Source organism: Artibeus jamaicensis, unplaced genomic scaffold (assembly GCF_021234435.1).
Source record: "Artibeus jamaicensis isolate MK-2021 breed Jamaican fruit bat unplaced genomic scaffold, CSHL_Jam_final contig_519, whole genome shotgun sequence".
NCBI lineage: Eukaryota > Metazoa > Chordata > Mammalia > Chiroptera > Phyllostomidae > Artibeus > Artibeus jamaicensis.
In genome coordinates, this window is record NW_026521871.1 from 17,240,308 (window position 1) to 17,266,589 (window position 26,282).

Genomic DNA, 26,282 nt, shown 5'->3' on the forward strand with positions numbered 1-26,282 from the left:
CAAGTATTGCATTTTTTGCCTAGAAATTGTGGAGGGAGAGGTAGGCTTAGGGCATTTTAGGGTTAGCTGATTGGTCGTTTTTTGGAGACATTGGTACATTGTATGATACTGCTTAATAGTCTCCTATCAAAGGTATTTTGGTTTACTCCTTTATAGCAAGAATAGTAAAGGGGGGGGAGTATGTATGACATTCCTAGAAATTGCAATAGCATCTGTTGTTATGCACACAGCACTTGTGCTACGGGTCATGTAGAATGAGAGGTTAAAGTTTCACCCCATCTGCTCAACCATGTAATCTAGTATATATGACAATGCAGAAAAACAGAGCTGGCAAGTCACAGATGAATATGGCATGGGTGTTATTAAGTGGATGCTTTTTCTTCCTTGGTCCTTTTAGGCAAAAAAAAAAAAGGTTATATGGTAAATTGATATTTGGCACATGTTCAATAAGAAAAGATAATAATAAGTAGGGAATTAGTAGGTAAAAGTTACGATGTGGTGAAGGTAAACAGAAAATAGTAAGTATGGCCGCTTCAAACTTACTGATTCACTACCCATTAAATAACAAATGGGAGTTGGGAGAATTGAATTTGGTGGGGTTTTCTTTCCTTTCCACTAACCGTATGTCAGTGGGAAGAGTTGGGGTTATATAGAAGCACAGAATATTGAAAATACTCATTTGGCTTTTCTTTGAAGAAGTTCCACATAGACTATAGTGACTCTCTTACTTATTCAAAGATAATACCACAAGAAATATACTAGTATTTTGAGAGAAAGAATGGGTAATATGATTGGTTTTTAAGAGTACTGAGACAGGTGCTTTTGTTTGTTTCTTTGGAGCAGTAATTATAAAGTGGACTGTGCATGTCACAAGGGGAACCGGAATTGCCCTATACAGAAAAGGAATCCCAGTGCTGTGGAACTGCCACTCCCACCTCCTCCAAGCCTACCCATCATTGGAGCAGAGACTAGACGGAGAAAAGCACGACGGAAAGAGCTAGAGATGGAGCAGCAGAATGAGGCTGTGGAAGAGGATACCAACCCACAACCAGAGCAAGTTTCTGAGAAAGTGACTGTATCCAGTGACCATGAGGTAATTTTCCTTGGCCAGAGGCTGTTGCTATGGTACTGATCCTCTCTAAATGAGGAGGATCCCAGGTTGCCATGAGTCTGATGTAGGGAATCGATAGTAGGTGGGTGTGGGTGTGTGTTCCTTTTTTTAATTTCTCTCTCTCTTTTTAAGCAATATTAATAACATCTCCTCAGCTACTCTCCAAGTTTTAGTACCGAGAATAGGGCTTATACTCTGTGTTTACCGTGTGGTTCCACAAGTAACACGAGCAAGCACTAGAAATTGTTTCTAAAGAGTTTTAAGCTACCAGGAAGGAAAAAAAAACATTGATTTTTTTCCCTAGAGCTTAAGGGTACAGCTGAATATTGACTCTGTCTTAAAGGAAATAGACAATCCAGAAGAAGAGAAAGAAGAGGTTACAGATGACCAGGAGAACCCAGCTCATAGCAGGAGGGTGGGTACCTTCAAATATCCTTTCGTTTCTGCTGATTTCTACTACCTACAGCATGTGAAGCCCTGTTCTCCTAGTTTGTACCATCTTTGACAACATACTATACCATCATCTGTAGTTTAAAAATAGGGCTTTTTTGTAAAGTAGATTTTATTATGATAATTTTTTTTCCACCCACAGGTAGTATTTATCTAGTCATGGTAATGATGGTGGGTGATTGGTAATGGTGGTAGTGGTGGTGGAGGAGGAGGTGGTGGTGGTCTTTAGAAGTGTCTTACTAACAACCTCATTTCCCAAAAACTGCCTGGTTGGAACAAAATGTCTCTGTTGGGGCTACTTGCTCTGACTTAGGAATTTTCTAATTTTTTGTGAGTTCCAACATTAAAAATCCCTACTGGTTATATGGGTTCAGAAAATCTACTTTTTTGCTGAAACCATTCATGTTTATTTCTGTCCCTGCAAAGAAGTTTAAGAAAAACTATTTGGTTATTTTTGAACTCTGAAGATGGAGAGAAATCTTGGTTTTGATGACTATTTTTCTTTTATATTAAAAGTTTCAAAATAGCTGGCCTTTGACAAGTTCATGTTTGACCTTACCTTCCTTTACAACTCTTAACACTTAAATATTTTATTTTTAGTTTTTTATTCTCCACGATATATGTACTAGGGTTTTGTAAATGTCTCTAAATTTTCATAAATAATATTTCTGAAAAGCTGTCCATCTTGGTTGAGGCTTTCTTCTATGCTATTTCTTTCTAGACTCGGGAAGATAGGAAGGTTGAAGCCATCATGCATGCTTTTGAAAACTTAGAGAAAAGAAGGAAGCGACGTGATCAGTCCTTGGAACAAAGCAACTCTGATGTAGAGGTTACTACCACCACCTCAGACACACTTGTAGGGGAAGAAACAAAAACTGAAGCCCCTGAATCTGAAGTCAGCAACTCTGCTTTAAATGTGGCCACCCCAAGCACCCCACAGAGTATTGGGGTGAACACCCGGAGGTCTTCCCAAGCTGGGGTAAGAGAAGAAAAAGCTCTAGGCCTTCGACACCCTTGATTTGTTGCTAATGTCCGTGACCTGTTTTTTGGAATGGGTAAAATCAGCATTTTCAGCTTTACCTCATAATGCATTAAATAAGGCCATTTTCATCAGCTGCAGGATTTAGGGAGACAAAATTGGAATGACTAGACACTTTAGACTACAATGAAACTTCATACTGTTTCTGCCAAATAAACGGTTGGTGGTGAGTTCATAAAAATTTGGTTTCTCTTTTGGCTCTTCTGTACAGGACAGTTATACAGCTGCCCTTTCATAGAATTCTCAGGATAAACTCATATTTCCCTATCCTACCCTAGCCGTGAATTCTAAGCTTTAAGCTGAAACCTCAGTAACTTGGTAAGAAAGGGAAAAGTTATCTTCTTTGCTAAGAACCCTTAAATTAGGTGATTACTTTCAGCTGACTTTTGACCTCTTATAAATACCAGTACTTAGAGGAAAATAAAAACAACTAACCAAGACATCTACCAACAGCCTGTTTAGCTAATTTAAATGTATACATTTTTGTAAGAATTACATTTGAAATTAGTTCTTCTAAATACTCACTTTTTCACCAGTAAACATTCAGAATGCTTAAAGTGAGTAGAAGACTAGATAGAATGTTCGCTGTTAAGAAATTCCTAGTAAGCATTTTACTCTGTTCTTGTTATAGGATGTGGCTGCAGAAAAACCAGTCCCCAAACCACCTCCAGCAAAGCCTTCTAGGCCCCGACCGAAGAGTCGAATTTCTCGGTACCGGACCAGTTCAGCCCAAAGACTAAAGCGCCAGAAGCAGGCCATTGCACAGCAGGCAGAGTTGTCACAAGCTGCCTTGGAAGAGGGAGGAAATAACAGCTCAGTAACTCCTACTGAAGCTGGAAGTATAGACAGTTCAGGAGAAAACAGGCAATTAACAGGGTCTGACCCAGCTATGGTATCAGTTGCTGGATCCCATGTCAACCGTACGGCATCTAAATACCCCAAAACCAAAAAGGTAAGTCATGAAAACATCTTTATGAGTCCAGTCTGGCAAAGGATTGTATCTTAGTAAAGTGAGAGGACCTATAATACCCAGAGAAAAAAACAAATACTCTTAAGTATTACTAAATTTAAAGTTTTAGATAAAATGTTTTGATAGAGAGGGCTGAAGCCATTCTACTACAGTTCTTTTGTTCCCAGAATTTTCAGGCTGAGCTAAATAGTGTTATCTGGGATTGTTCTGCTTTAGTGGTTACAAAGATGGTGAAGGAAGATATCCTTGCATTTCGAATGCCCAGTTCATATTTTCTGCACCTGTTTTATCTACCTGCGTTCTAGTTTCTAGATAAGGTTTATCTTTATCATCTTAACACTGTTGTCTTTGGCTTTTACACCTGCAGTATCAACTAATGATCTCTTTTTACCTTAGTATCTAGTTACAGAATGGTTGAATGACAAAGCAGAGAAGCAAGAATGTCCCGTTGAATGCCCTTTACGTATTACTACGGACCCAACTGTACTGGCAACGACCCTGAACATGTTACCTGGTCTTATCCATTCCCCGTTAATTTGCACCACCCCCAAACACTACATTCGCTTTGGCTCACCCTTTATCCCTGAGAGGCGTCGAAGGCCCCTTCTGCCTGATGGCACATTCAGCTCCTGTAAAAAGGTATGTCTATTTATTTTTAACCTAGGTTACCTGTAATCATGACATATCTAACACATCCTCCAGATAGCCACTCTCTGCCCATGTGAGTTTATTAAGAGTTAGTTGTTCAACCACGATTATTGATGCATCAAGAGTCAGTGGGACTAAGATGGGGTGTATACTGTGTTTTTGGTGCTCAGATTGTGAGTATTCGCTGTTGTCTTTTCAGAGAGCCCTTGTGGTTACTGAGTTGAGAGCGCACAGCATTTGATGCCTGGGTAGGGAGGGATGTTTTGTATGTGCTCTTGTGGTACTGGTTAATATGTTCATTTGTGAATTTGAGTGAGACTGGGCCCCAGGTGTTCTAGAGCACTGTTGCATAAGTAAAAATGATCGAATTGTGTTTTAAATTAATTCACTCACTATTATCATTTGAATGCGAGTAGAGAGAAAGTCCTATTAAATTGGCATAATTCCTGTTCCTTGATCAAATGACAAGTTGGATTGTTTATTCCCTAGTGGATATGGGACCTACTATAAAATCCATTCTCTCTTTCTCTTCCTATCTGTCCTTTCTCTAGTTACATACTGTTTTTGGATCTAGTGGCAGTAGTGTTTGATGGTTGTTTGTTTTTGGAATGCTCTTTCTTAATTCCCAGAAGTCCTGAATATTTTCCAAAGGTGTCTCTCAGGAATAGATCACTCCCTCAGCGTATAATGTCGTTTTTTGTGTTTCAAGAAGTATAGGACACACTTTCATTTGGTCTTCCTTTGAGGTAGTCTGTTCCCTGGAACACCCTTTTCTCTTATCCTCAGATCTGGATTCAGGCTGCCTTCCTCAGTGTCTGCCATTGCCCTCCTCCACTGGCATCACGTACATGAGGATGCTGCATGTAGATTATTTGATGTGATGAAGTCTCCAGCTCCAGGCAGGTCTTCCCTGACTCCTCCAAACTTAAAGCTTTTCTCTTTCCCCAAAGAGCAGAAATTATTTCTTGGGGGGAGGGGGGCATGAAAGATGAGCCAGAGTGGTGTGTGGGATATGGAGGGGAGGAGGGCGACAGGGATCTGCACACAAAGGAAGGGCCCAACCACTGAATGAGCAGCATACACTGAAGAAAGTCTTTTCTTAATCGCACATCCTACCTACTTAAGTATTTAAGTCACTTACTGGTTTGGGGAAAATTCCCAAGTAGAAGAACTCCTAAAGAGAAATTTGACCATGAGATCTTTGCAAAAAGGGTTTGTAGATAATGCAATAACAAAAGTACTAGATTTGTAAGGATGTTAACTGTTGAAGTATCTTAATCAAGCCAGATTGTAGAATCTCCTCTATTGGTCCTTTATGAAGTGTGGACAATTATCTGGTACAGATTAATAGCGAAGTCTGAATTGTAAATAGTATGGACAAGCCTCTGGAAATGATGCCTTGATTATTCTGATACTGAGTTATGATCATTTTACTCCCATCTTGCTCTTCCAACTAGCAGAGTCCTATAAAAACCCAAAACATGTAGAAATATGACTTCAAATTTCAGAGAAAATCCACTTCTTAGAGCTCTTTTTACCTGGTTATGGTTTAGAGCTTGTATCTATGGTTCATCTTTGTATCTCCACTGGCATTGAATAGAAATCCCATTTAACTCACATTTGTGTTATATTCTGCAACTGTGTCTGTCTGTCCTTAGTCTTGTTTTATACAGGCTCTGCTCAGGCGCTTTCATCTGTATGTATCATACCACTCTTCAGGAGTTCAGGCTATGTATGCTGAATTAGCGTAACAAAATTACCTTACTTAAATTGGGTCTTGTTTAAGTTTAGATCTGAATTCGATTTTAGTTTAATTTTAGATTCTTGTTTAAGATTAGATTCTTGTTTAAGTTTAGATCTGTTTATATTTTAAAATCAGACTATAGTTTTTTATGGGGTAAAACTAATAAAATTGGGTCTTTCATCTAGCATTTGGGGTTGGAGAAGAATTATTCATAGATTGGTTAGAAAGTATTCATCTAGTGCAGGATCTAGGATTTCTGTGATTAAACAAAATCGTGATAAGTTTCTGAAGATCCCTTAGAGAACAGTGTGATCCCTTAGAGAACAATGTAAGTTACACAGATAAGAAAAACCATCATTCATTAAGTTGGTTAGAACAGTATATATATTTTTTTGTTTGTTTTAATACATTTTATTGATTATGCTATTACAGTTAATCCCATTTTATTCTCCTCTTTTTTTCCCCTCTACCCTATACCATCCATCCCACCATCATTCCCCCTCCTTAGTTCATGTCCATGGGTCATACCTATAAGTTATTAGGCTTGTTTATTTCCTATCTTATTCTTAACTTCCCCGTCTATTTTGTACCTACTATTTATGCTTCTTATTCCCTGAACCTTTTTCCCCATTCTTGTACCTCCCTAGAACAATGTATATTCTTAATAGGCCTACTGTTTTATATCTAATTAAAGGAGTCACAGACCTCATAAGTTAAAAAAGAGTATAAAATCGCATGTGTATATTTGCACCCAGATTTTTAGAGTATTTCACAGAATATTTTATGATCTTCCTAGAGTTTCTAAACTGCATTATAGTTCTTAAAAAGCATATTATGGTGTGTATATCTTTTGTTGGATCTTCCTTCATATCTTATTATAGAATGGTAGCATTTATAAGTGGCTAGCAAGTATTTCAGTAGTGTCCCTCCTTGTTCTCTATAAATCCTCTCTAAACTTACCTTGTAGGCATTAATGTATGTTGGGTCATTTGGTCTCCTAGCTTTCTTAGGAAACCATCCTGAATGAAAATGAAACCCTGCTTTGCATCGGTATTTCATTGTATACGCTGGAGTGCTATTAATCTCTGTCCCTCTATACATAGCAATGAAATTTAGCTGAACAAGTCCTCTTTGAACATATATGTTCAATACTCTGCTACAAGCCTTCTTCATATGCATTATCTCGCTTAGCCTACACGACAACCCTGTGAAGATGGAATAATCTTTGGCTTAGAAGGGTTCAGTAACTTGCCCAGAGTTAGGCAGCTAGTAAAAGGCACAGCCAAGTGTCAGCACAGACCTTTGAACTCTAAAACCCAAACTGTTTCCCAGCTCTTGACCCTTTTAAACATTTCTCTCTCCCATTTCTCGGGTTCCTATACAGAGTTTCAGAGAAGGAAGAAATGTTCTTTTGACCTTAATAACTATCGATGGGACTTAGGGATGGGGTATCTAATGTTAATTTATTGTCTGTAGGGATGATTCAAACTTGTTAGGTACAAATGTTCATGTTCCTTTTTTATGGGCCCTAAAATATTGTGTAGACATGAGAATAGGGCCAGGAGGAATGGGTTAGATCATGTAACCTTGACCTTACATGTATTTGACCTTACATCACCATAGCAGCATCTTAATTTTTAAAATGCCCCATCCTGCTTTTATTTTACCTTTTTGAAGTTACCAGATTCAGAATGTAAATTTCTTTATGGTTGCATCCACTTTTGTCTTAAAGGAAAGCACAGTAACCCCAAATGAGTCCTGTCAGTCTGTTCTGAAAAGAAAACCTTGTACTAAAGAAGATACCCGTAACAAAGGATTTTGGACTAATTTCTTCCTGGCCCTCTTTTTTTTTTTTTTTTTTTTTTTTTTATCTATACACTGAGTGATTTGGACAAGGTGACCTCTGAGATCTTTTTCTAAGTCATAAGGAGCTGTGGTTCTGACAGTTCATCTTTACATCGATATTCTGTGTAGAAGAGAGTGTATTTTTGGTTTTGTTTTGGCTTTTCAGAGACCTGGTCATATCCTGCAATGTTGATGTAATTCAGTTGATCATTGAGATCTCTTTTTATATATTTGTTCACGCTTTTCTCCTCATGTTAGCAACTTTATTTATGCTTTAATTTGGCAGTCCACAATCATTTGCATAATGTAAAATTTTTCTTGGTGAAATTTTTCTCACTTATTTCCTGAGAAATAATTATTTCCTAAGTTTCTACGAGGGTAAAGTAGAATGCTTTGTTTAGTGAAGAGAAGATTTACTTACCTGTAATACTTATTCTCTGAAGGTGTGAAATTATAATCTCTTGCTCTTCCTGTTTGGGGAAGGGTCTGACTCAGAAATTGATGTTTATCAAAATTCGATGTGTCTTATGTCAGGGCAGGAGAGCCACAGACTTGTGAGCAACCTACAACTGTGTATCTTAAGAGAACACAATTACAGGTAAGAACTCTCTCACAGGGTGCATAATCTCACTGTTCTAATCTTTGCAGGCTTACTTTCTGACCTAAATTTATTTCTCATCATTTAGTGAAGTCAATATTCACTGCCAAAAAAGTGACCTTTTTCCCCCTTTTTGATTTCTGCAGAAGATCATTTATTCTGATGATTTGCGTTATTCATGCAAACTACTTGATAGGGAGAAGAAAACTCACAAGATATTCCAACTAAGAGTTGACCTTTTAGAAGTATTTTGGTACCTGTAGTGAAGAGCCATTCTCATCCGGAGTTTTCCCATGAATCTTTTCTATTACCTCTTCAGATGTCGTCCCCAGCTCACAGGATAGACAACTCAAGATCTACTATCTTCCTTCTCAGCACTTATTTTATGTGCTGGTTTTATCCTGTATGGTCAGTCTCTCTTAAATAAATGCTTAGATTTCTTCCTGTCTCTCTCCATTTACCTCAGTCTAAGCAGTGTGAGAAGTTGCAAAATCATTTTTTTTATTGTTTTGGTTTTTCAAATGGGATCTCATTGTGTATAATCTAGGTTTTCTCAGTTTTGCCCAGTAGAGGAATTGATGGGTGGGTAATACTCTAATATGGTGAAACACAAGACCAAAAAAATACTTGACTGTGGCACTGAATGTATGTTTGATTACATCTCTCACCAGTTGATATGTAATAACCTGGTTAATGTATTTAAAATAGATATGTTGATGTTTTAAGTGATTATTGATAATTCCCTTGTTCTTTTCCCATTATAGCGCTGGATAAAACAAGCTTTGGAAGAAGGGATGACTCAAACATCATCTGTACCCCAAGAGACTAGAACTCAGCATCTATACCAAAGTAATGAGAATAGTAACTCTTCTAGTATCTGCAAAGACAATGCAGGTACGTATCTCAAACTTTTCTGAATATATGAGCAATGATTATTTCAGTCCACATAAAAAATTTCCATATGACTACTGAAAGTCTAATATAAAAAAGAAATAGCAGCCCTGGCCAGTGTGGCTCATTTGGTTAGAATATCATCTGGTAAACTGAAAGAAAGGCCACAGATTTGATTCCCAGTCAGAGCACATGCCTAGGTTGCAGGTTTGGTCCCTGGTTGGGACACATACAAGAGGCAACTGATGTTTCTCTCTAACATCACTGTTTCTCTCCATCTCTGTCTTCCTCTTTTCCCTTCTCTAAAATCAGTAAGTGTGCCCTGACTGGTTTAGCTCAGTGGATTGAGCGTGGGCCTGTAAAGCAAAGGATTTCTGGTTCAAGCCCCAATCAGGGCACATGCCTGGGCTGCAGGCCAGGTCTCCAATAAAGGACACACGAGAGGCAATGACACATTGACGTTTCTCTCCCAGTCTTTCTTCTTCCCTTCCCCTCTCTCCAAAAATAAAGGAATAAATACTTTAAAATAAAATCAGTAAGTGTGTCTGTCCTTGGGTAAGAAAAAAAAATTATATGTGAAATAGTGTTGTTGTCTAAATAGTTACTTTACATCTGTCTTTACAGAGGAAGAGAGAGTTCTCAAGTCAGGGATCAGTTTTCCCAGGACAACAAAGAAGGAACTAGACAGTATACAGATAACAGCAGAAATGGTTATGAAAAGGTTAGAGACATTTAAATTAGTAAGTTTAGGAAATCTTTATTTACATTTATAAAAGGGAAAATAAGCAAGAAAGATATGGAACACTTCAAGAATGAATCACAAGTATAGGTAATTCAGTTGGGTGTGGCTTAAAGGGTTGGGATGAAGGGCGTAAACAAGAAATTACTATGAATTGTTTGTTTTGACCAGGACTTGCACTGTTAGTGTAAGATTTTTTAGAAGACACAACCTTGAATCCAATTTAAAGTTCTCATAAGTTTTTTTAAACTACAGGGTCATGAAAAATCTGGCACACTAGTTTTCACAGTGACTCCTTGCAGGGCATTTCACTGAATTGCAGTTGAAATCACGGTGCATGAATTTGTGATACCAACTTATTTTGGGACAGTTCTTTTACTGCCAATAAGTTTCTCCTGCCAATATCAACTTAATTGAGAAGTCTCTGTATTTACATAAGTTTATCTCTAAATCAAATTTGTAGATATTATGCAGCCAAAACAAAGTAAATTAGATGCTAAAGATTACGTAAGGCTACCGCTAACGTGAGAATATTGCAGATTTTCATAAAAACCACTTCGTTTCTATTCTTTGAGCTGCTTAGTAAATATGAACTTGAATTAGATAGATTTGTCTGCTAATGTCTGCTTTATTTTAAAATTTTGTATACTGTATTTTGGAAAAAGTAGGATGCTAGATTTTTTTCCCCAAAAAAATTATTGGCTTATTCATTCTTCTTTCTCTATATTGGATTATGCCTTATAAAGTACCACGTGTATAACCATAGGATAATAAAAACCCAGTGTGGAACACGGGGAAGATAAATGACACCATCTATTTAAAATACCTTACTCCATCATGTATTACTCAAACCAGATTAATATAAATTAAAAGGCAGATAGCAGACTGGGAGAATACAACAGTTTTGACAAAGGGTCAACATTCTTATTACTTAAAGAGTCCTTACAAATGAAGAACAAGATTTAAAAAATTGAAAAATCCTTAAAAATGGGTCAAGTTTTAACAAAATGAATGCCATACTGCTATTAAATTTTTAATTTAGATTTCTATTGTCATGGAAAGATTTTTTTTTACCCTGTATTTCTTAGTGAAAGTACTAGGTTATTTAGCAGTGTGAGTTGGGCAAGAGTCAATAAAGCCATGTTAAATAAAAAAGGTCTGTATGAAAATACACCAGGATGTCAGCAATATATTAATTTTGGGTTGTGATTTCAAGTTGTATATTTAAATATGCGGATGTTCACTTTCGTAATCTTGGGAAGTAGTTGAATAAAGGTAAAAAAACATGAAAGCTGAATACATTTAACCACATAAAATTTGAAAGCTGTGTATGGCAAAGAAAAATGAAACTGGAAAACATTTTTTCATAAATATAGTATTATTAACAGAAAAATGAAAATGAACACTGGCCCATAAACTTCATAAGGGCAGCATCTGGTCTGTTTTGTTGATTGTGGTATCATGATAAGGACTCAGTAAATATATTTTAAATGAATGACCTGTATATTGACTGGGCAGTGGGTTCATCAGTACTTTCTAGCTTTTCCACAATGAACTTCATCACATGCAATTGCCTTTAGTAACAGCATTGGACCTAGCAGTATAGTAGTCTTTTAAAAGATTCATTGTTTTAATACTGTTAGACTATAGAAAAAGTATTCTAAGTATAAGTCATGGATCACATGTTTGTTTGATACCCAGGCACTTTTCAAAAGGAGAAAAGAAAAATAAGAAAGAAAACTTACTGTCTGGAGCAAAAGGAAAATACAAATACACTTCTAGGAAAATAAGTTCTCAGATATTAGAAAGGGAAATATGCGTCTTCAATATTTTTTGCACTTATTCTTCTCTGTGTTTAAAAATCTACTGTAGTTCAGTGCCTCATGATTTTGTTACTGACTCCATTAATTCAAGTAGTTTCCAAGTTCTAACCATTGCTACCAGACTAATGTTCCTGAAGCATAAGTGTGGTCTGTAGTTCCAAAACTTTTCTTTGGAGGCCTGGAATAAATAAATGTTACTCTATTTTGGGATATAATTTAACCCAGTGATTATTTAAAATATAGAAGGGAATCAGATTACCTAGTCTTTATTTATCTCTCTACACATCAAATTCCTCATCTTTAAAATGGGGAATGATAATAATAGTTCTGGATTTATAGAGTTGTTGGAATTAAATCTAATTCACATAAAGCACATTAATATTGTGCTTGGTTTATAATAAGCACTTAAACACATAATTATTTTTTTATTAACAGCAGTATGATTACCTCTGTTGAATTCTTAAACTTACTTATACTATAGTAAGTATAAGTATACTTATACTTACTTATACTAAGCATGTTTTACATATATTTTATGTTTCATACAAATTTGTAAATACCTTTAAATAGATATGATGGCCATTTCCCCCCACATAAACTAGGTCACTGATTTTCATATAGGAGTATCAAGTAAATAAAAATCTTCTAACTGTTGTAAATGAGTAAATGTAGGTTTTGTTCCCTCAAAGAAAGTGAGGTGGGTACTTTGGGCCTAAGTGTAATCACTAAAATATATACAGTAGTAATTCATTTTTAAGTGGACCTAAAAAGTATAATGAGTAGGTCATTCTAATGAGAAAAAGTACCAGCCTAGTTTTTTCTAAATGGTAGGGAGTTTTTGTAGAAGTCATTTCATACTTTGAAGCACTCTAAATTAGGAACTAGTTGTAGATCAGGTAAATGTGTGTACCTCTTTTCTACAACAGTGTTACAGAAAGGTGCTGAAAAAATATATGAGAAGTGTGTAGTTAGCATTCTGGAAGCTTGAGTTGGTGACATGTTAAGTCACTGGTGATTTTAATAAATTGATACAGATTTAGGATTTTGGGGAACTCTGAAAAAAATTGTATTTTTTACTAGAAGAGATTAATTAGCTCCAGGAATCAGTCAGAAGTGTCAGGTTCATCTGGCAGTTTCTTTGGGAGATTGATTTGAAGATTACTTTAGTGTAGCAATCAAAGAGTTTCTTTCTTAGGCTTTTGGTTTGATTGCAGGAGATAACAATGGGATAAGGCAAAAGAGCAGTTAAGAGCCATTGTGGGCTAGAGATTATTGGCTTTACTACTGAACCTCCTTTTGAACTGTGGTTTCAGCCTCTCATCCATGCTTTGTATTTTACAGACCTGTTGAGCCCATTAAAGAAATGGAAGTCTCGCTATCTAATGGAGCAGAACGTCACCAAGTTACTTAGGCCTCTTTCTCCAGTCACACCACCCCCTCCTAATTCAGGCTCAAAGAGCCCCCAGCTGACCACATCTGGCTCATCCCACCCAGAAGAAGAATGTCGAAATGGATACAGCCTCATGTTCTCACCAATTACGTCTCTTACTACTGCTAGTCGCTGCAATACTCCTCTGCAGTTTGAGGTGATTTGGATTTGGTTGTTGGGAGTGCTGAATATAAAGTCATCATTTGCACCTCCTCATTTCAAATACAGTATCATTTCAAATGCTTTTTTACCATGTTCCTTGCCTGTCTCAGCAATAGAATGGGAAACTTTTCAGGGTCAGTGTGAACTATTACCTGGTAGCCTCTCATCTTGGCAGTCCATATAATTCCCAAAATAGGAATAGTTTTACCACAGGTGACGCTCATTTTCATTTGCCTTTTGCATGCAGTCCATCAGTCTCCTTAACTTTAGGTAGTAAGCCTGCTAGATCTCCATCTTTGCCTTCACTACTTTGGTTAAAATAGGCATCTAAGTGCCTGGTAATCATTAATGACACCAGCCTGAGAGCTCTGATCATACTGTTTGTCTTTGTTTCTAGGCCTATAAATCAGTCTTTCCCTATTGTTTTGTATTCTCATTATGGACTCACTGAATATAGATTGAGAAAGCATATGTGGTTTATGGCAAATGGGTTTTTTCCCTACCACAGTACCTTCCCTTTTTGTCATAAGGTATTAGAAGTGAGACAGAAACTGGCAACATGTGTTTATAAAGACCTTGATTACATTCACACCCTAGATTAAGGTAGAAATGTGTATCAGCTGTTTCAAAACAGTCTAAATCACTTTAATATTCAAACTTGGGTGACAGCAGATTTGCCAGGTAGACTCCATGTGTATTAAAAAACTCATCTATTGCATGTTGCTTTGATTTATAATTAAACAGACACGATTGTTTCTTTCTCAGAAAAATTTGTTCTTATCAGAAAACACACTCAACTCTGCCCCTAGCTTGCACTTCTCCAGATATGTTCTTTCAAAAGGTGAATGTCCTAACCAATGCCATCCTCCTCCCTGGTCAGCGTTTATGAGAGTATGGGGGTTAAAAATATATGGACTTGAAATTGACTAACTCAGAAAGAAGTAGCTAGCAACTTTGAAAATAAGAGACAGCTATACCTAAGCTATATCATTTTAACTTTCCTTTTGGTGCAAATTCTTTTGCAGGGAGAGGTTAAAAACTTCACTGGTTGCATTTGATTTCTAGAGAAGTTATTCTACTACTTCTCGTGTTCTTTTTAGCCAGATAGTAAAGCAGCTAATTCAAGTCTTACTATGTTTACCTGGTCTAATTACAGTTGACTTTTCAGTTACCAGCTAGAGTTCAATAAGTAACATTTCATGAAAGGACTTGGAGGGCAGTATATTATAGGAATAGGGTTTCATACTTTGTCATTACAGGTTTTATTATAATTAAACGTAAAATTAGAAGGTAAGTCACCTTCCCAAAGAGCTAAGTTTAGTACGTGGTGCATTTCCTGTCACTTGTAGCATCTTGGATAACTGAAACTCTATGAAAATGAAAAAAACTTATCATCCTGACCATTCTTATCATCATTCTGATTGCCACAGCCTCTTATTTTTAGTATAAGGAGGTGGGGAACCTTATTTTCATCCAAGACTGTGACACGGAGAAATATCCAAAGGGCATCACAAGTAAAGATCAGCTTGGTAGGGGGGAGAATATTTTTGAAAGGAAAACTAAAAATTATTCCAGGAGAAAAACAGAAATCAATTCCAGGGGAAGGGGTTCAGGAGTTAACAGCCAGTACCCAGCTCTGCTAAAGCTGGCTCACTTCCCCTACCACAGACACAGTTGTCCATAGCCACAGCATTAGGAGTCCCTCCCCTTACTTACCCTTGGCACCCTGAATCCTTGTTAAAACTACCACCATTATTCTCTCCACTGTTTACCATTCATATCTTCCCACCAGAGTTCACTGCTCAGTTTCTGTTTGATGTGGGAGTGATACCTCAGGTACAAATCCTTAGAGTAAACCTGTTCAGGACTCAGGGACTCAGACTATAGACATCTGCTTTTTTTCTCCTTCTGTTCCCAGAAGTACAGTGGATTATAACATCAGAGAATGTTAGTGGGTGTGGTCAGGCTTAATTAGATTATGCCAAGAACCATCTAGTGATAAGCTAGAGAGTCTTCTATAACTATAGTTCAAGAAGAATTGGCCATCTTCCTCGCCATGTCATTCCCCAGCATGCTAAGTAAGTTTATCTGGATAACAGTGATGGGACTGAGTCACATAAGAGAATGAGAAAATACAGTGTTCTAAAGGGTCTGTGGGGTGGAGGAAAAAGGTTCCCCAAAGGAAGAATAAGTGATCGGGTGCCCAATAACAAATAATACCACAGGTTGCTAAACTCTCATCTAACATAAAGAGAAATATACAGTTAACCCTTGAACAACATGGACATTAGAGGCACCAAGCTCCTGCTCATTTGAAAATCCATGTACAACTTACTGCTCCTCAAAAACTTTACTACTAATAGCCTATTCTCTACTAGAAGTCTTATAATATGAATAGTCCATTAATACATATTTTATGTTATATGTATTAATATTCTTAAAGGTAGAGAAAAATGTTAAGGAAAATAGCTTTATAGTACTGTACATATTTATTTTAAAAATTTATGTATAAGTGGACCTGCACAGTTCAAACCAGTGTTGTTCAAGGGTCTGCTGTAATAGTGTAAAATTTCACCTATCTCTTTCCTGATATCTGCTTGAGATGTTTACGTGTAGCATGAAACATTTATTCCTAAATGCTTTCAAAGGCACCAGGAAGCATTTTAACAAGTCATCCTGTTCATTAAGATGAATTCTGCAGTTAAACATTTCCCCTTGTGCATTCTTGTCCCCCACCCCCACCCCCCAAAAGTTGTGGCTAACCATCTATGCTTGCTTTTCTTTATTTTTTTTGTTTTGCTTCTTGGATTCAAGTAGATGAATAACAAGATGCTTTTCCCTCCTCTAGAACATATCCTCCCCTGAGAGTTACCCTGCGAATAGGCCCGAGTCCCTGTCACCCGAGGTAGTTATCACACCATCTCAATCACACTTGGAGGCTGAGAGTGAGTGTGCATGAGTGTGTGGGAAGGGCTGGGGTATTCAAGTGAATGGGGTGATGGGCTGGAGGGTGGCCAGTTGGTCACTGTAAGTTGAATGAATCTTCCCATGTATGACTGGTTACTCAGAACTCTCAGTGTAGGTGGAGGAAAATAAAGTACCTATGTGTGTGTGGTGGGGGTCTGTTTTTGTTGTTGTCTGGGGGAGGGAGTGGCTAAAGAGTTCTTTTAAAAGAAGAACAGAATCTAAAAGTAAAAAGTTTAAAGGAGGCTGAAGACGTGGTAGGAGACTTGTAAAAGAAAGTAACAAATAATTTGTTTATTAAATAAGAAAAATTGAATCAAAAGTTGGTAGGAGCTTTCTTTTGCTATTTATTATCTTAGGCTGATAAAGGAACAGCTTCCTGGAAAAGTTAAGCACTGATTTATGCCTTGTTCCTGGGTTAATCTGAGAGGTGTGTTTAACTGGATCTTTTGGACTGTGGTTGATAGATTGAGTAGCTTCATTAAAATGAGAGAGTCACGCCTCTCAGCTTTCTGCATTTTCTTTATAGCTCCTTATTGGGTACACAAGGAAACTACATCAGCTCAGAGCTTCTGTGACACTGGCCTCCCTTCTGCAGTGTTTGGGTTGTGGTTGCTGTACAAGTGGTATCTCTTAGGGTATCCGTTGAGTGCTTTGTTCAGAAATTCTGTTGTGGAGATATAAAATTCATATTTTAATGCTGGCATTTTTTTAACTATTGGAAGATTTGGACAGAGTAATGACTTAACGCCATGAATCTACATGGAGTCTTTTTCATCTTAGAAAGTTAAAGCCTCTCATAACCTTTTAGAAGTTAACCGAGCTGTTAACTAATAAAAAAATTAATATTAAACTTAGTGACAGTTGACCAAATTCTGAATCAGTAGGATTTTATAGATTAATGTGAAACTGAGAAAGCTTGTATTCCTAGTGTCCTAAAGGTTTTCTGGGTGGTTTTGCCCTGTCTTATAAGGAAAGTACAGTGTTCTTTCCTCAGGTGCTAAGGGTTCTAAGATAGCATAATTTGGAGGTTGACATGGTATGGCGTCTGGGTTTCTGGAACAATTCTTTCAAGACAATTAGCTATTTGACATAGTGATGAGAAACCTAGCTATTAGGAGGTAATGATAACCAAATAGTACATGGGGTTTATTTTTGGTACAGTTCAGCATTTCACATGCTCTGCAGTGATGGGCATTAGTTGTGTGTGGTATGTTGACATACAGTAGAGGATAAAGAAAAAAGAATTGAGTGGCCAGAAGGTTTCATGAGAAACATATCTACTTAGTAGTGAAAGTGAGTGGAGAACTGGTTGGTTGATGTCTTTGATACTATTTATTCTCCTTTACTGAACCAGTAACTTAAATACTTGACTTTCCATCTACTTTCTACTTTCTTTCAACTTTTTTCCTCTTTCCACCTTCCATCAATATTAACTTAGAAATGAATAACACCAGAAGCCAGTTATCTTAAGGCACCAGCTGGTCTCACCTCAGTGTAGCATACATGGGGCTCAGGTAAATCCCAGATTATACTGCCAACCCCTTAATGTAGTGCAAGGTAGCTCAGCAAACCTGATGAAAGGCTAAGCAGGCAAAGTAATCACATTTGGCCAGTTACCTAATTCTGATTTTCCCAGTATCCTCCTCCAGAAAGACATTAATTTGGTCAGGGTGGGGGTTGTTTAGTGATCTGGCCTGTATACACTGTTGCTACATGGGACTCTTACAGATGTTAATGACTTTCTCTCTTCTGCTTCCATCCCTCTTGTTTTTGCTGTTCACCTGTGCCTCTCTTACCTCCCTTCTTTTCTACCCCTTTGACTTTTTCCCTTCTCCCCTACCCCATGTCTCCATTGATTTTTATTCTTTCAGCTTTGTCACCGAAAAGACCTGGACTTGACAAAAGTAGGCTACCTTGACTCCAACACTAACAGCTGTGCTGACAGACCTTCCCTGATCAACTCAGGTCATTCTGACCTAGCTCCTCATTCCTCCATCGGACCCACCTCTGAGACCGGCTTTCCAAGCAGGAGTGGAGATGGACATCAGGCCCTCATGAGAAACTCAGACCAGGCATTTCGGACAGAATTTAACCTAATGTATGCCTACTCCCCATTGAACTCTATGCCTCGAGCAGATGGATTATATCGAGGGTCTCCCCTAGTAGGGGATAGGAAGCCTTTACATTTGGACGGGGGATATTGTTCCCCTGCAGAAGGGTTTCCCAGCAGATATGAACATGGTTTTATGAAAGACGTCTCTCGTGGATCCATGTCACCTGGTGGTGAAAGGGCTTGTGAAGGAGTCCCATCTGCCCCCCAGAACCCACCACAGAGGAAAAAGGTAAGTTTTACATGATGCAGGCCCTTTTGAAGAGCAGTAACATTCAGTAGATATCTGTGAAGATAATGCCATGTGTTCAAAACTATTCCCAGTCAGTGCAAGGAAAACAAAGATAAGTAAGACAAGGTCTGCACCATGTCCCAAAAGAGACAGTTTGCTTTAGTACAATTTGATAAATGTTGTACATAATCAGGAAATTTAAATGCCTATAATGTATGTGCTGTACATGAGGTAGGCAGTTCAAAGAATAGAATGGTGGAAAAGAATATTATTACTTGTATTATTTAGCACTTTCCCTGTTCTAAGCACTGTTAAGTTCTTTTTATGTACTTAATCCTCAACAGTAATCCTGTAAGATAGGTAATTTCCCATTTTGCAGATAAGAAACTACAGCAAGTTGAGTAACTTGCCCATGGTCACACAGCTAGTAAATGGAAGAGCCAGGACACTACCCAGGTCCGTTGGATTCTAGGTTGCACGCTCTTACTGCCACCGTGCTATATTGCTGCCTAGGTTCTACCCTGATGGAGCTTACAGCAAGTGAGACTGAGCTTAGCAGATAATTGTATTAATAAATATTTACAATGGTGATGGATGCTCCAAAGGAGTTAGTTATTCAGATGTACTGAGTTTGTCTGTCTTTTGTTTTTAGATTTTATTTATTTATTTTTAGAGAGGTGAAGGGAGGGAAACATAATGTTCAGTTGCCTCTTAAGTGCCCCCTACTGGGGACCTAGCCCACAACCCAGGCACATGTCCTAGAGTGGGAATCAAACCGGCAACCCTTTGGTTCACAGGCCAGTGCTCAGCACAGGCTGAGCCACAAGCAGCCAGAGCCAGATGTGCTGAGACATCTTAATGGAGGAACCTGGCTTAGTCAGATATGTGGAGGGTGCTTTAAGTACAGACAGGTTCTTGGCCAATTTGAGGGATGCTGGAGTAAAAATGACAGGTCATTGATTTAGTTGATCTCAGACAGTAAGTAAGAATCAATCAGCCAATTTTTTTTTTTTTAAGATTTTATTTATTTATCCTTAGAGGGGAAGGGAAGGAGAAAGGGAAAGAAACATCAATGTGTGGTTGCCTTTCGTGCATCCCCTGCTGGGAACTGGCCTGCAGGAAACTGGGCTGCAACCCAAGCATGTGCCCTGGCTGGGAATTGAACCGCGATTATCTGGTTCGCAGGCCCGCACTCAATCCACTGAGCTATGCCAGCCAGGGCCTCAATCAGCCAATATTGAGGGTGCAGATATTATATATAGAAGTGGGAGCAGAAAGAGTAATTATGTGACACCCCACTGGTACAAGCAGCAGGGATGCTGCTATGTGTTTGCAAACAGTTGAATATTGCTGTGGTGTCAGAGGGAAGCTGGGGAGAGTCAGGAGGAGGAGGATAAAGAGAGATGGGCAGGGCCCGACCATTGAGAGCTGGCTAGTGGGTTGGTACTTGGCTTTTAAGCAATGCCTCTTATAGAAATAACAAAGCCAGAAATCTGCTTTTTATATCATTGGATTTCAGGTAGGGGTATTAGGAAATGCATGGGTGTATTTTGGGTCAACATAGCAACTTTTATTTATTGGGCAGGGCTAAAGAAGCTAAATGTTCTGTGTGTGACAGTCTCACATAATTGCAAAATATCTGTAGTGTTCTTGGTAAAAAGTGGCTTTTTAAATTTATAGTGAACTACATTACCAGAAGTCATTATTACTGACTTCTTTCCAAGATTGTGTACAAAAAGTGCAAATACAAAATTGTCTTTGAGATTTTGTTATATTTTATATTTGGGGGACAAGAAACAACTAAAGCCCTGAGAAGATCAAAGGAGGAAACACTGGCAGGTAGTTTGGAATCGAACAGCAGTGTGTTTTGAAGACTGTTGCGTGCATAGCATTGACTATGAGGAACAAAAATGGAAACAGTCTTTGGATTTCCGGTTTTGTTTATTACATGCAAAAATAACTGAAATCATTATTTATTTCAGAATTGTTGCTTAGCATCTGTTTTTGGTCAGTTCTGTGTTGGATGTTACACATAAATAAACCTGGTTTTTGCCCTTGTAGAACATACAGTTTAGTGGAGGAATGAGCAAGACATTGTAACAGGTTGCCAGCCATGTGAGTACAGTGTATTGTAACAGCACAGGAGAAATGTGCCAGTGGGGCGGGGAGAGGATTCTGTTTTGGAGGTCAGGAAAGGAGGCAGGTGAACAGCAAGCTGGGGGGAATTTCCAAGTGTGTAGAGGTTTAGTACAGCCAGCTTACTAAAATAAAAACTGGAAGTCATTTCCTTTCTCCTTGTACACTAGTTCTCTATGTGTAAGACAGAAATACATTTATAAACCCTGAAGCATTGGTTTTTGCTTTCGTTTTGGAGGTGGGTTTTTTCTCTTTATTTTTAACAACTATTTCTAGGGATTTCTAGGGAGTGAAAAAGCTATCAGAATCACCTGGGAGCCTTTTCCAAACTACATGAATTCCCAGTTCTCCACCCTCCCTTTTCTGGGAGCTACCATTGTTGCAGATAACTATGATATATACACACTTCTGTTACCAGCTAACTAATTTCACAGGTTTTTCTGAAGGCAGAAAAAAAGTTGAGTTATATTAGTGAACATCAATCTTCAAAAATGTCATCTCCTGGAACCTTATCTTCTCCTTACCAATTTCTGATATAAATATGTAACTATGCCCAGATCTCTCTCACACCTTAAAAAAGTCAGCAGTGTTGGTCCCTGCTTTGTTTGCATGGCTTGCTAATGGTTTACTAGGGTTCCATCTTTCCCAGTTGCTACTGATTAAGTAATAGTGGCTAGAGTTCTGCTTTCTTATTTCCTTCCTAGGTATCCCTGCTGGAGTACCGCAAACGGAAACAAGAAGCCAAGGAGAATTCTAGTGGGGGAGGTGACTCTGCACAGAGCAAAAGCAAGTCTGCAGGAGCTGGGCAAGGCAGCAGTAACTCACTTTCTGACACTGGTGCCCATGGTGTGCAGGGATCCTCAGCCCGAACCCCATCTTCCCCTCACAAAAAGTTCTCCCCGTCTCATTCCTCTTTGTCCCATTTGGAGGCTGTAAGCCCGTCTGAATCCAGAGGCACTTCATCTCACTGCAGACCTCAAGAGAATATCAGCAGTAGGTGGTAAGTTGATGTTTGATGCTTTAAATGATTAAATGGATCATTCCCAGTTTTACCTAAAATGTGCAGGAACACTTATCTGAGAGAGCAAGCCAACAGTGCCTCAGTTCTGTTCATCTGAGTAAATAGTATCAGCCAGTGCCTCTCCCCACCCCCTTCACTGGCCTTTCAGAAGCAAAGAATTGCCACCAAGCCTTTGGACTACATAGTTGTGAACACAGATGAGCTATAGTATTTGCTGGGCACTAACACTGCCTCTTCTCTTTTCTCATTTCATATGAAAGGTAAGTCAGGAGTTCAGCTCAGTTCCACTTAAATTAACAACAGATGTCTCAGTTTTACACAGCTAGCATATACAGAGAGGTAAGATATATTCTGAAAGGACTTGTCTGGTTTAGGGGAGATCACAGATCAATAATACTAATGGCAAATACTGAGTATCAGATGAGTAATACAGAATAAGGCAATTCAGGGATCTTGAACTGAAGAAATGAAGTCTGCGAAAGAAGAGAGGGCTCCAATGAATAATGTTTATTAATGTATGAAATATGTATTAAACCTACTGTGTGCTGGGCACGTGACTTCACAGAAAACTTAGACTTTCACAATGGAGGTTTAAAGTAGACATCTTAACATTTACTTTTTTCCTTGGTTGCTTTTTATTTAAAAGTGTTTTTTTTCTTTTGTGCCTGACATAGTTTGAGACAGAGAAAATACCTTGTTTTAAATTGGTCCTGAAGAAAGTAATGTCCAAGAAGATGTTTTTAAGGGAGTATGTTCTACAACCTTTGTCAGAGCTTCAGTTGTTCCAGACTCTTGACTCCAAAATTCTGTGTCATAAACATGTACCCTGTTGCCTTCACAGGATGGTTCCCACATCAGTGGAACGACTCCGAGAAGGAGGGAGCATCCCCAAAGTCCTCCGAAGCAGTGTGAGGGTGGCCCAAAAAGGAGAGCCTTCTCCCACGTGGGAGAGTAACATCACAGAAAAAGATGCAGGTGAGCTACTGTCTTGTGATGCCAGTGAGTTCCAGGGACACATGAGCCAGGCTTCACACAATGCATAACGAATGCTAGGCTGAAGTGTCAGCTTCTTACATAGTCGGGCTCTACTGTATGCAAGATTCCAGCTCAGTTTGCTTCTACTCTTGGGCTACAGCATTCTTAAAATCTAGCATTGCTTGCTCTCTGTCTGCTCTTTTTTTTCCCCAAGGGATACCTTTTTGTAACTCATCTGTCCAAAGACCTGGAAATCCACCTTGTTGAAGGATGAAGAGAAAGGAGGAGACAGGAATCAGATCAGTCATTTAAGACATAACCCATAATTAACCACTCCTTTTGCCCTTCTGGCATGCTGCACTCACCTGATTGGTCAGAAAGAGAGTAGCATGGGTCAGTGATGGCATTGGTGATTTGAATGAACAATGGCTATTTCTCACTTATTCAAAGAAGCCAAGTTCATTTCTCTGTTACATTTCAGACCCTGCAGATGGAGAAGGCCCAGAGACACTGAGCTCAGCACTCTCGAAAGGAGCAGCTGTTTACAGTCCTTCCAGATACAGCTACCAGGTGAGATGAGAAATTGCTCATCTCTGGGCATAGGAGTATGTTCTGGGTTCCAAATGTTTTGAGATGCCATCTTTGCATATAGTTTCAGCAGCCTTGGAAGTAAGCCATCATCTGCTCACCTTCAGGTAATAAATCATTCCAGAAAAATAAAGTGACCAGAAATAGCCATTTTACTGTCTTTGGTATTCTAAAAAGAACAATTAGTTAAGAAGATGAAGAAGAAAAAGCGGCATGTTGTAAATATTCACAAACGTAAACGGCTGAAATAGGGACTTACTTACCTCTTTATGCTTTTCTTTTCAACTCTAGCTCCTGCAGTGTGATAGTCCACGGACAGAATCACAAAGCCTCCTTCAACAGAGTTCCTCCCCTTTTCGAGGACATCCTACCCAATCTCCAGGATACAGTTATCGAACTACTGCACTGAGACCTGGAAACCCCCCCTCTCATGGTTCTTCAGAATCCTCCCTGTCCTCTACATCCTACTCCAGCCCCGCCCACCCTGTGTCCACAGACTCTTTGGCTTCATTTACGGGGACACCAGGGTATTATAGCAGCCAGCCACATTCTGGAAACAGCACGAGCAGCAATCTTCCGAGGAGGAGCTGCCCTTCTAGTGCTGCTAGCCCTACCCCACAGGGCCCCTCAGACTCACCGACCTCAGACTCGGTTTCCCAGTCCAGCACAGGAACTCTGAGTTCCACCTCCTTTCCTCAGAACTCTAGGTCGTCATTGCCATCAGATTTACGGACTATCAGTCTGCCTAGTGCTGGGCAGTCCGCTGCCTACCAGGCCTCCAGGGTATCTGCGGTTTCCAATTCACAGCACTATCCACACCGCGGGAGTGGGGGTGTGCACCAGTACCGACTCCAGCCGCTGCAAGGGTCAGGAGTCAAGACTCAGACAGGACTTTCCTAGGGCTTCTGGATTTGGGCAAACAGAACTGAATGAGCCCATAGCTGCTTCCTTCCAGCTGCCTCTGGAACCTAGGCCAAGCAGATCGCTGGGGAAGAGGGTACAAGGTGCCAGAGGATTGGGTCTGGTCAACAAGAAACAAGACTTGTGGTCGCATCTGGCTCTGGCCTTGGGAGAAAGATGTAAATCTTGTCTGAAGCAGAGACTATAAAGAAGTTTCTCCCTGCTGTTAAGGGTACATTGTTGACAAGCAAATGGTGTTTCAGTTAGTAACGGTTCTAAGTGCAATGAGTTGTGTCGAAGCCTCCATCTCCCATCCTTGCCTGTAGCCTGTAGTCACTTGTGCAGTGAGGACATCTTTTTTAAATCCAAAAGAAGTTTTCAAAGGTGGGGGACATGAAAAGAGCCAGTCTCAAAGCCCCAAGCCATCTGAGTAGTGTTAGGGTTTTATGCACTTAAGAAGAAAGTTAGGTATGTAAAACATGCACCATAAGACAACCATTCCAAAAGCAGACATCCAAGGTATGTCCACCAAGAATGCTCCCTACCTGTGCTTTAAATCACCATGAAATAGGCAGGGATAGTGAAGCTTGCAGTGAGTACTCTAAGGGGTGCCTGGCTCTCTGAAGAAAAGCTTGTGGTCAACTCTTGGTTATTCAGGAGCAGATTATCCTAGTAGATTGTCTGAGCCCCCAACTGTTGCCATCCCGCTCCCCTTCCTCAAGCTGTTTCACAGTTCAGTAACCCATAAAGTAGATAGGTAAAGAAAAGACGAATGTTACGTGAGATGGGCCCATTGCCGTGCTACTTCTCAGCTGTTGGCAATAGATTTGATTAGGAAGGATCCCAGGTGGTTTGGGAATTCCTCGAGTTTTATTTTTCTGCTCCCAGTTAATCAGGAGTTAATGATCCCATGAGTAGGACCACCTCCATGATTTGGGAGCACGCACTCGTGACTGCAGGGTAAGAGTGGAAAGGTGTGTGTGTGTGGAGTGATGCCAACAGGACTGCGATTGTGTGTGGGCATGTTCCACATTTCTTTGGGGGATGCTCATCTGACAGTGGCACAGGTGAGAGAGTTAGAAAGCCGCCCATGCACCTGACTGTTGTGGATGAGAGACGAGAGCAGAGTGGCTTCTCCCCATCAGTGCATTGTGCCTATTGTACACCCCTGGAGGAGCTCTGGAGCCAGCCCAGGTGGGGTACGCAATCTTTTTAAATTCCATACGGTTGCCAGCTTATTTCTTTCACTTGTTTACTGTAATATCCGGCGTGTTTTTATTTATCTAATTTTGTATTCAGTTATAACCATGGTAGGGGTAGCAGATCTATGACAGGTGTAATCCCTGGTGCTGCAGTGGACCTTACTTCTTTTCTTTTGGACAAGATAATACTGTGAGTCTCCCTCCGTCCCTCCCTCCAGTTTGTTTTCTCCTTCCCCCCCCCAGCCTCTTGCATCCCCTTCTTTCTACCCTCTCCTACAACTATCATATGCACAGTCTTCTCTCTTTGTGTGTGACTGTTACAAAATTTCACTTTTTCAAAATTGAAATCAGGTGTTTGCTCAAATGAGGGGAGATTTTTTTTTTTTTTTTAATGCTGAAACCTCAGCAGAATACTTTTCTTTTTGTTGTTTCCCCCACAAACCCATCAGTCTGGGAGAGCCTTGGGAGTGGAAATCATGTTGCCTGGGATGCTGGTTTCTTTGTATATTATATAAAACGTATGTAAATGTCTCTCCATTTGGGCTGGGGTTTGCATTCTCCCCTTGGCTGTTAACCAAGGGGAGAGGCCAGCGGGCAGGCGGCCCTCACCCTGCCTGGCACGTGCAGAGACCCCAGCCACTCTGTGTGGGCAGGGTGCTGTCAAGACCAGACCTCTTGGGGGGGATGGGGGCGGGGGGTGGG

At 39.5% G+C, this 26,282-nt stretch overlaps 1 protein-coding gene across 15 annotated transcripts in view; it reads left to right on the top strand.

The window, feature by feature from the left end:
• SETD5 (SET domain containing 5) overlaps nucleotides 1-26,282 on the top strand; it is a 75,802-nt gene extending 49,520 nt beyond the window's left edge. For 9 of the 15 annotated variants that reach the window (XM_037134756.2, XM_037134755.2, XM_037134752.2 and 6 more), the window contains 13 exons: nucleotides 844-1,093; nucleotides 1,416-1,526; nucleotides 2,283-2,540; nucleotides 3,232-3,552; nucleotides 3,967-4,209; nucleotides 9,170-9,299; nucleotides 13,200-13,444; nucleotides 16,298-16,354; nucleotides 18,288-18,758; nucleotides 21,599-21,894; nucleotides 22,757-22,890; nucleotides 23,372-23,460; nucleotides 23,770-26,282. In XM_037134756.2, coding sequence (XP_036990651.2) covers nucleotides 844-1,093; nucleotides 1,416-1,526; nucleotides 2,283-2,540; nucleotides 3,232-3,552; nucleotides 3,967-4,209; nucleotides 9,170-9,299; nucleotides 13,200-13,444; nucleotides 16,298-16,354; nucleotides 18,288-18,758; nucleotides 21,599-21,894; nucleotides 22,757-22,890; nucleotides 23,372-23,460; nucleotides 23,770-24,378 — 3,214 coding nt within the window. In that variant the 3' untranslated portion in view covers nucleotides 24,379-26,282. The remainder of the gene's footprint in view (nucleotides 1-843; nucleotides 1,094-1,415; nucleotides 1,527-2,282; nucleotides 2,541-3,231; nucleotides 3,553-3,966; nucleotides 4,210-9,169; nucleotides 9,300-13,199; nucleotides 13,445-16,297; nucleotides 16,355-18,287; nucleotides 18,759-21,598; nucleotides 21,895-22,756; nucleotides 22,891-23,371; nucleotides 23,461-23,769) is intronic. The other 6 variants (XM_037134763.2, XM_037134765.2, XM_053669003.1 and 3 more) reach the window with 3 other exon arrangements.